At 34.7% G+C, this 11,071-nt stretch overlaps 1 protein-coding gene across 2 annotated transcripts in view; it reads left to right on the plus strand.

Annotated features, from left to right (window-relative positions):
* Positions 1–10,489, plus strand: part of LOC128881617 (protein couch potato-like) — a 363,315-nt gene extending 352,826 nt beyond the window's left edge. For both annotated transcript variants that reach the window (XR_008458132.1, XM_054132875.1), the window contains one exon: positions 10,162–10,489. Coding sequence is in view for 1 of the 2 variants with exons in the window: in XM_054132875.1 (XP_053988850.1) it covers positions 10,162–10,216 (55 nt within the window). In the remaining variant the exon portion in view is untranslated. The remainder of the gene's footprint in view (positions 1–10,161) is intronic.
* Positions 10,490–11,071: the final 582 nt, after the last annotated feature.

The following is an 11,071-nucleotide window of genomic DNA, read 5'->3' on the forward strand; positions in this document are numbered from 1 at the left end:
AGAAAAAATCGAAAAGAATTCAATAATTCATATAAAAAAAACCTATCCATAGAAACATTTTTTCTTGCGATTTTCGAGTTCAGTAGACCAAAATACATAAGAAAAAAAGTGTGGCATTGAGTACTGTAAACATTTTTCTGTAAACTAGTGTTATTATCCTCGTTCAATCATCGCCATTTAATGCAATCTACAAAATCCATAAAATACGACTAGCAATATTCTTTATTCGTACTATCCGAATAGCAACAAAGTACATTGACATTACATTACTCGAATGGTCCCAGCCCTAAATAGTTTCCAAATCGCATAAAGCGTCCGTATCGCGAAACGAGCGACCGGATCGTCGGCTCTCGATCGCGATCAAAGGCTCCGCCGAAGTTGGGTCCACTCGTATCGACGGTGTCAAATGCCAATTATCTGTCGCTAATCGCCAATGGATCGTACAATCTGGCGATCCATACTCTCTCTATTCCTCATCTCGTCTATCTTGTCTGTCCATCTTTGTTTCACTTTCCCCTCGCGAGGGACATGCCTGCGATTGGTCTGGTGTACGAAAGTAATTCGATTTCCGCTACGATGATTCGTTTCTTCTGTTTTCGTTCTTTACCTCTACCCTCCCTCCTCTCTTTTTGCCGCCTAAAAGTATATACAACAAGCCGTCATTTATCGGAACTTAAGGGGATGTTACTGCACATGCGACAAAAAAAGATTCTTTTGTAAGAATTTTGATTTCGTGTAATATACATACATATAACTGTGGAATGTCAGTGTTTTTATACGTAATAGTAGATATGTTAAACTAATAAACAAAATTTTCTTCGTTTGTTTTTAATTATATTAATCACTTTTTTGGAACCTTGATCGTTTAAAAATACAGTTAAATATTGACGAATAATTATAATTCTAGCACAAGCGATAGCGACAAAACTATATTATATATTAATGTGTTTGATTTTGTTGCTTTCGGATGATTCAATGTCTATCATATTAACTATGAAAATAAGAGGACAAATTTCACGTGGCTATCAGTGAAAAAAATGATTAAAAATAAGCAAATCAATTGCACGTATTATTAGTTTAACATGTCTACTATTATGTACAAAAGCATTTACATTTTACAATTATTTCTTACGTGAACTTAAAGTTTAAAAAGAAAGTCTTTTCTTCTTGTGAGCTTACGATAGTTAGCCCCTTAAAGAATTCACACCTTCCTCTTCCGTTTACCAGTCGTTCGGTTCCGCTCGTTCTTCGTTGTCGCCTTCGTTGCATCCATGTATGCCGTGTACCGTTTATTTCTGCTGTGTCCGGTCGTCTTTTCTTTAATCTTCTTCAATTTCTTTTTTTTCAACTTGCCACCCCCTGAACGTGACCTTACGATATGTGTATTTGATTCGAGCACCCTTGCACCAAAACCCGCCGCGCTTCTCCTTAGTAATCTTACTGTCGGCGACGAGCTTTCGGGGGAACGTCGGGCAACTGCGGCAAACACTAGGAAGTAGCGAGATAGACAAACTTTCGCACGAGAATCCAGGCATAGCGTCAAGTTGGATGATATTAGGAACAAGAAACTTTCGTCTTAATAGCTTGAAGACCGGTTGGCGCGAGTATGTTCTCTCGAGCGCGGGCATTGTTAGATAATTGTTAGTGTAAACCATCATTTCCGTTGCTTTTTGCGTTTGTATATTTTCGCGAGGAATCCTACGATCAGACACTTGTCTCACTCTCGAGTAATCGATAACGAGAGCATCGGAGTTTGACTGTCAGTCGATCCCAACGGATCTGTCTACGTTTGAGTCTGATAATTCGTTACGTACCCTATGTGTACCTTCTTTATTCGGTTTAAGCATGAAACGAAAAAAATGAACTTATGCAAGGTAATTTTTGAGTCTTACAGCAAGTTTTTTTAAATTTCTGATTCATATTGATTATAAACATTTTTTATTCAGATTAGTACTCAAATGCTCTCCGAGTCTAGAACCTTGTTGTTAACGCCTTGTACTACAACTCTCACCACTCGTTAGATATTTAACTTTAGATTGCACTTTGGATATAAAATTAACGAAACGATTGGCCTCTTTAGAGAGGCGCAACACTGTAACAGCCCCAAAAATGTAGTTCTGAAAATATTTGTAAAGACATTATGTGGTGAATTATTTTCAAACTTTTAGTATATTTTATTGAACGTATAAGCAAACGAAGATCCAACTCATAATGACACCATAATACAGCCTAACATAACACAGTAAAACATGGAGCAGTATCATACAAGATGAGACACTGCATCACAATCCATAACATAGGTTAACAGAATACAAAACGACAGAACACTGCATAAGACAGCATATAACGCAATAATACTGCATAACACAGTATAAAACAACATAAAACGACAAAGTACATGTAACAAGAACATAAAACAACAAAAACCAACGTACATATATATACATGAATTGTACTAATCACTCTAGCAATTATAGAGATTTCTTTTTCAAATTTTCCCAACTTGAAATATGTCTCCTTCAGGAGATTAAAAGAAAAAATCAATTTTGTAAAAATGTAACAGTGTTGTGTCCACTTAAACGATGCACGAATAACTATTATGAGAGTTTAACGTTCGATTCAATTGCGACCCCCAGTCTTGTTATAAAAATATAAACATAAGAAAAATACTAGGTATGTAATACAAATTTGAGGATTCGATCGGAATGACGTGTGTGCTTTGGCGTTGGTGAAAAATAGGCTAGATTGCCCGACCTTCCCCACCCTGAAATTAGAAGATCGGTAGATTCCGCTTGGGGCTGGGCTGCGGGACGAAACGCATCGTCACTAATTCATTTCACTTTATAACGGAGACGCCTTGGCAGCGCGACGCCAAGACGGACGTGGCTGCTGAAGGAATATCTGATGTGTATTAGAACGCTTTTTTCTCTCTTCTCTGCCGTGAATAAACCGGCGCGACCGTCCTGTGTTTTCTTTCATTCCTCCTCCACGACCAAGGATCCCCGAAAGCCCGTGAAAGAGAGCTTTTCAGTCCGGACGCAACCACGGCCTAATGAGGTACGTAAATTACTCAATGGCAAGGCGTCTCTTCTCCCCGGCCGTGGGAGGAACCTCATTCGAGAAAGGGATAAATGTAGGTTGTCTCTTCATCCTTCTTTAAACCAATGTTTCTCAAATCAAGGCACGCGGATCCCTGGGAGTTTTCAAGCTCTCAAAGGAAAAGAATTGGATAATACTATGCTAAGTGGAATTACATTAACAGAGACGATTGCGTAGTTTATTTTAAGACACATTGTATATTGAGTATTACTTTATAGAAGTGGGAGAAATTTTTTCATTACTTTAATGAAGTTGAACATGGGATAATAAAATCGATGATGAACATACAGTGGGTGTAGAATGTATTCGTACACCGATCAATTTCCCAAAAAACTTTTGTGTGAAATTGTAGTTTATTAACTCCTTTCTTTATAATCAATGATATTCTACATATTCTCGGAAATCTCTAGAATATATTAGGTTGTCCGGAAAGTTCGTGCCAATTTCTATGAAAAATTCAAAAACACGTTTGAATTTTAATATATATTTATTGAATTACATCGGTGCCATTTTGTTCCACAACCTTTCCATCTTTTAAGGAATGTATACATGTTATTTGTTTTCAACCACTTCGATATATTCAGACCTGTACCACCTACCAAAAATCGACATGGACTATCCGGACAACACAATAGTTCAAACAACAATTACTAGTTTCTATAATTTGCGAAATTAACAAGGAAATACGAAAAATTGGTAGAAATATAGAAACAATAAGTATTCGCACGGTTCTTGTGACGAACAATTTACAATAGAATTTGTAACATAAGCACATCAGTTTATTGCTTCGTGAGAATTAGAAAACATTAAATTTCCAATAAGAAAGACTTAAAAAATGCTCTAATAAAGGAATGAAAGTTCCCACCCCGAAGAACATCGACATTTATGATAGCTAATTTAATGCCTAGAAGAGTTGCAGTAATTATAAAATCAAAAGGAAATCTCACGAAGTATTGATTATTTATAAGTTAATGTAAATTTTGTTTTTTTTTTAAATGAAGTTTTAAAAATTTAACACTTGTACGAATACTTATTGCTGCTGTATTTCTATCGATTTATTGTTTTTTCTTGTTGATTTATCACTTATACAAAACAACTAATCTTTTCGTATTGTATCTATTCTAGAGATTTCCAAGGATATGTAGACTATCATTGTTTATAAAAAAAAGTTAATGAACTACAATTTCACATAGTGTTTTTGGAAATTGATCGGTGTACGAATACTTTCTACAACCCACTATACATAGAATTTCGTTTCATTGTCGAATGTCGAATGTCAAATAATTGAAGATGAAAAAACTAACATTTAATTTGTTTTCATTAACGGAGATGCAGAGAGTTCGTTTAACTCATCTGTAAGAAATTTAATTCACTTTGTAGTTTCTTTGAAAGATTTTTGAAAATGTCTACAAGTAATGAATATATTAACTTGTCGAATATCAATTGTAATATATCGATATAGTATATTAATTTTGTTGAAATTGAACTATCTTATAGTTTACTTAAAGTTAGAAGAAGTTTAAATCATCACTCAAATAAGAATTATAACATATAGAAAATTATGATTTCTTATGGAACGATTTTAATAAAAATAGTATTTTATTCTTGCTAAGTATACCGGATAAAAATATCCGTCATTAGTAGTAAAAGTAACTTAGAATTTTGTAACCACTGAAATTTCTTATCTTATACTCACATTTCAATCTGCGTCTGTCAAAGATATAAAAGTAGCAAATATTATTAGATTTTTCGTTTGCCACGAGCCAGATTTAATACAAATTCATTTAATACAACATTTCCCAGGTAACCCATACGACTACGTTACTTTTACATCATATTTACCTTTGCTTCAATAAACAGCGTATGAAAATTGAAATAAAGAATTACAAAATCCTTTAAATTGCATTAAAACTTTTTAAACGAGCACATTTTCAAAGAGTCAGTTTAGATATGTAATCTTAAAATAATAAGTTAAATTAATAATTACGAAATTATTTAAATTATATTTAAACTTGTTGAGCGAGCGCATTGTCCAAAGAACAAGTGCAAAAGTACAATTTTGAAATAATAATCTATTTCTACTCTAGGAGCCTGAAAAAATGTCTTCTTTAAGGGATCCGTAAAGCTTGAGAAACACTGCCTTAAACAATGACAGATTCATTAACGCGCTTCTCGCTGCGAACGGCACCGGTAACTCACGGTCAATTATAAAGAATAAAAAACAAAATAAACAAAAGGTAGCCGTTATTTTCGTTGAAATTAAGAAAAGAATCCTGATAAACATAGGTCCAAAGACTTTTTGTTTCCGAGATATAGCCGATTAGAGTTCCAGTGTAAATAACATAGCCTCTTTATGCCAGCACCAAAATACAATCGTTATGTTTTTTATAATGCATACCAATCTATTTTGTTACAAATATAATGAAATTACATCATCAATAAGAGTTGTTTAAAGATTTAATTGAAATTGTGACATTGTACTAAAAAATCGCACCCAACATGATAGCATGTGGCGTATCAAGTTTAAAGAATAGTCTTTGACAAGAAAATACAGAGATAATCGTAATAAAAACATGAATTGCATGTACGTTAACTATTTGGTATCAAAGTAACGTGGAAATTCCCCAAATTAGTAAATATATTAATTAAACGTAATATATTGGATAAACAGTAATTAAATTGTAACCATTGGTCAGTAATAATCTTGTAGTTGATGTAACCTTAAATCAAACAATCAAAAAAAAAGTAACGGGTACACATAGATAGTGAATAATTCTATTACCAAATTCATTATTCCACATCGAAAGTATCGATTTTGTAGAAATTAGACGATCTTGTACTTCACTTGAAATTAGGAAGAGTTTAAGTCTTCATTTTGCTGACTTTGAATTTGTTGGAGAACTACAATACATCAGAGTTTACAATTCTCACCTATTCTCACGTAAACGGACTACAAGCAAGTCCCTTAAACAGGCCAGTAATTAATGCTGCGGTATTTATTTACAAGTGATTACAAGAGATATACAAAACGGTTACCGCTGGAAAGCATGCGTTTGAAAAGATTCGGCGCGTCTCTAATCGCATTTCGCACACGTTGAACGCGCATCGAGGTTAGGTCTTAATAACTGCACTTTAGCTCCACTTCGCTACTCACGCATTTACGTGGGTTTTCTTTTGTACGTTTTTCGATCGCGTAACTGTAAAACAAAGTTTTCGTAATGCCTCAGCATTTATCACTGGCTTTAAATATATTGTTGAGTTTCAAATAATTCTGCAATAAGAAATATAGAAAATTTAAATAGGTCGATCAGAGATGAACAAAATTTTATTTGAATAATAAATTACGAATAAATTCTTCGATTTTATTCGTAATTTAGTTTGATCGAATATTTACAGCTTTGTTTGTTTAATGCAGATTGTTTCATCCTGTTATTCGTATTCTAATTTTTCTTTTAAGAATATTCTGAATTTTTGTTAATCTGTTATTCTTTATTTACAATTTTTCTTTGAATAAAAATGTTGTCCATCTCTCTCACAAACTACAGGTTACATGGTCTTTCCGTATCTGGTGCTACATACATTTTTTTACATCAACACTAAAACGTATTTAAACTTAAAAGAATAATTTTAATTTCAAATACATACTTTTTAAAATTGTATACTGAGAAGTACAATTTAATTTGATATGGAGGTGTTAATTGAATCAATTTTACGATCCAAAATCATTATGATTAATTTGTAATGATTGTAAAAGAATCAATATTATTTGAAAGTAACATCATCAAGAAGAAAAATTGATTTAATTTTCATCTCCACATCGAATCAACTGTAATTTCTATTACAAAATTCCATACTCCTAATGAAAATCCAATACGAAATTCGAAACACCAAAAAAATATAAGAATCACACTTGTGAACGCTCTGTGAGGTCTAAACAAATACGATTTATTCAATTTTCTGGTTAGATTCTAAAACTAATCGACTATGTCTCGGAATTGAAAAGTGTACGGACTGTGTTTTTTAGGCACCCTGTACGTAATTTATTGAGGATAAGGAGAGGAGTCGGTCGACTCGACAACAAGGGTTTGCTTTTACACGTTATTCTAAAAAATCTTCGGCACTGACGAGCGCGCACTTTGGATCAACTCCACGGCCGAACGGTTTTCTCCTCGCGACTGTAAATCAAGCGGTATCTCGAACAAAAACCGTGAAATGGATGGTACAGAGACAAACGAGGTTGCGATGAAGAGACCGAGCGTTCCTTTCATACCTCGTACATTCAATTTGATTTAACGAAGAACGAAAGCCGATGACGCGTTCAAATTCCGTCGTCGTTAGTGGAAACCAGACCAAAGTGTTTTAAGTTTAAAGAGATAGATCAAAGAGCTACGTAAATATCTTATGTAGGCTGTTTCAAAATTACAGAACGAGCCAAAATATGCAAATTCCTCGAGTCGATAAAATAAATGAAGTTCCTTATATCTTTCTGATCTCAGGTTCGTTTTCGATGCATGACTGTAAAAATTTAGTAATATTACACGTTCATATACCTTCATGATCTTCAATTGTGCTTTTTCACCGATTTTTATCGGAAAGAAATAATTCTTTATCAAAAGATAAAATAATATTCTTATAAATAATATTATTTATTTTTAGGATATTTTATTAAAGATACAGTGTCTCATTTAAGATAACCACCCTACATATCTCCGTAGCTTTAAACGATACGAAAAAATTGTTCTAATACAAGACTGTCCTGTTTCGAAGAGACAGTATTACCACCTATGCGAAAAAATATCTCAACGTCATATTTTCCGAAATTCCAGGGTAATCAATATTTTTTTTAATTGGATGGGGTATTTTGTGAAGAGTTATTTTCATCAGCTATAATAGTAAAATGATGAAAATACCCCATCACATTTAGAAAACCATTTATGATGTTCAAACTTTGAAAAATATGAAAGAGTTAAGATACTTTTCGTACAGTAATATTGCTTCTTCGAAACTGAAAAGATTTTATCGAAACAATTTTTTCGTGTCGTTTAAAGCAACGGAAATATTTAGAGTCGTCACCTTAACTAAGACACCCGGTATAACACTAGTGTTTTAAGGTTAATATCTATAAAATATTCGAATAGTCCTAGGCCTACATGTAAGTGAACTAAATTTAACATACATCAAAAATGAAACCACAGATTACAAAATGATATGAAGTTTTCTATTGTTATGGACTCGAGGAACTTTCTTGTCGACAGAGCCTGCATATTGTACATTTATTCTACATGGTTAATTTTCTATCAATAATATTAGTCCCAGACAAAGAATTGTTTTATTTTACTCTACACCCTGTTTCGTTGCAATCGTTTAAATTTTATGTATTATCATTATTATCAACTGTACAAGTAGGACAAAGCTTCTTCTGACGTCACAGAAATTCTAGCCCCGCTAACTGAGAAATAAGCAGCGCGCGGTACGCAAACCAGGTGCGCGAGAGTCTAGAATCTAGACTCTAGATGAAGTTCAATGTCAGACAATGCAATAAAAACACCATGTAGCGATTCATTCGCAATCTGTTCTATTCAAGAATTATTTGGACAAGTCTTTAGTCGTTTAATGTGAAGTATAATTTCTAGACTGCGGACATCTATGCAAATGCAAAAATACCAAAATTAATATAAAGTGGGTGTAGAAAGTATTCGTACACCGATCAATTTCCCAAAAAAACTGCGTAAAATTGTAATTTATTAACTTATTTTTTATAAACAATAACATTCTACATATTCTCCGAAATCTCTAGAATAGATAGATTACAAAAAAATTGCTATTTATGTAAGCTGCGAAATTAACAAGAAAAAAACAATTAATCGATCAAAATGTTGAAGCAATAAGTATTCGCACAATTGCTTAAAAGTACTTTCCTGGAAATTTGATGTTTTCTAATTCGCACGGAGCAATAAACTAATGTGTTGACGTTATAAACTCTACTGTAAATGGTTCGTCATAAGAATCGTACAAATACTTATTGCTTCTATACTTTTACATACTTTTCGCATTTTTTTTGTTAATTTCACAAATTATATTAACTAGCAAATGTTGTTTGGACTATACGTATCTTAGAGACTTCCGAGAATATGTAAAATAATATTGATTATAAAAAAAAGAAGTTAAGAAACTACAATTTCACACAAAAGTTTTTTGGGAAATTGATCGGTGTACGAATACATTCTGCACCCACTGTACATGTTGTACCGTTAATAGATAAAATATAGATATTTTCGTTTCAGTTTCAATTAGTTTTCTATACCTGTGAAAATATTAATTTCCACAAACATCCGTAGCCTCGTCATTTCATTCTATAATTCAGATCGTAAATTTGATTGAGTAAATAACGGATCAAAAGTCGATTATCTTTTATTCGTTATTTTAAATTTGTATCTAAATGTGTAAAATTCTCATCTATATAAAAATGTCAAAAAACGAATAGAAAGTAAACAATCTTCGAATTAATCATTGTTCAATAAAAATTAGTCCAAATTAAACAATCAATTAATGATTTACGTTAAACGAGGGAAAACCTATCAGAATAACTAATAAATGAATTAAACGTTGCAAATATATCACTGTAACAAGCTTTTATTTACAATCTATTATTCGAATAAAATTCAGCTCGTTCTCTCGTTTTGTCGCGCATCTATCTTGCGCACCACGGCCCATTCCTTAGCGACGCTGCGTTTCTATGACATCAGAACCAATTTTTCGCCTTTGACGTGCATAACAGACGCATTATTGCCTGTATTCCTAAAAATCCGCGATTATAAGCCAACAACGCGTTCTCAGCCGAAAGTGGTAACGAATCGCGACAGGAAAACGAATGCGAACGTTCCACCGAACAATCCCCGTACTCGTTGACGTTGATGAAATAGAAAAAGAGAAGGGTTCTCGAATCGACTCGAATAAAACTAAACCAACGCAACGTGGAATCGTCGAATCGGTGCCCAAGCGTTATACTCACCTTGCGTCCTCATCGTCGACCCGTTTTAATCGAATTGTTCGCTTTTCCAGGGATCAAAGAGAGAAGAAAACCGGCAACCTTAAGATCGACATCAACGGCATGTAAGAAAACCGAGGGAAAATCGTACGTGCTTACACCCTGCTGGGTTGGGGGGAGGAAGACGAGCGAAACGACTGACAATTGGATCCCAAGTCTTTGCGACGGTAATGAAGGAAAATTCAAATATCAACAACAACAGCAACAACAACAACAACAACAACAACAACAACAGCGGCATCGACAGTTCCTGGATCGGTTTGGCCACTTTCTCCTGAAATTGTTGCGAAGACTGAAGACCCGTGAGGAAGGCAAGACACGGGACAGGCTAGACATAGAGCAGGGAGGGGATGAAATAAAATTTGGGTGGTGGGGGGGGGGGGGGGGGAGCACGTATAGTCACACGCATACACGTACACAGAGGGGGAAAAAATACGGGAAAAATCACGAATTACATGGAGGCAAGGGTGCGTGTCCGCCCTTCCCTCGAAAGCAGCACCAGTAGGCAAATTCTGTAAATTCTGCGGCGCAAACGGCGTTTTAGATTCGCGACTCGCGGGGGGCCCAAATAATCGCGTATAATAATAATTCCTAGGTATATATATTTTTTAACGACTTAACTTATCGATTCGTAGCCGTCTATTTACCTTGTCTATTTATTTTCCACCGAGTCTGGATTGCGATTCGACGACGATGACGAAGAACCGAGAGACGGCCGGCGAGAAGGGAAAGGGTCGCGGCGGGAGAGTGGGAGGGGAGAAACGCGGGGGCCGCGTCGGCGTCGAGAAGCGTCGCGACGTTCCCGCAAAGGCGAGCGACGCGATTTCGACACCCGTGACACGATTTCGTTTCGTACCGCGTTTATTATACACATATAAAGCAGAAAGGCACTCTTCAAACTAACACGCGCACGTCTATGTAACA

This window comes from Hylaeus volcanicus, chromosome 1 (assembly GCF_026283585.1).
Source record: "Hylaeus volcanicus isolate JK05 chromosome 1, UHH_iyHylVolc1.0_haploid, whole genome shotgun sequence".
Taxonomy (NCBI): Eukaryota; Metazoa; Arthropoda; class Insecta; order Hymenoptera; family Colletidae; genus Hylaeus; species Hylaeus volcanicus.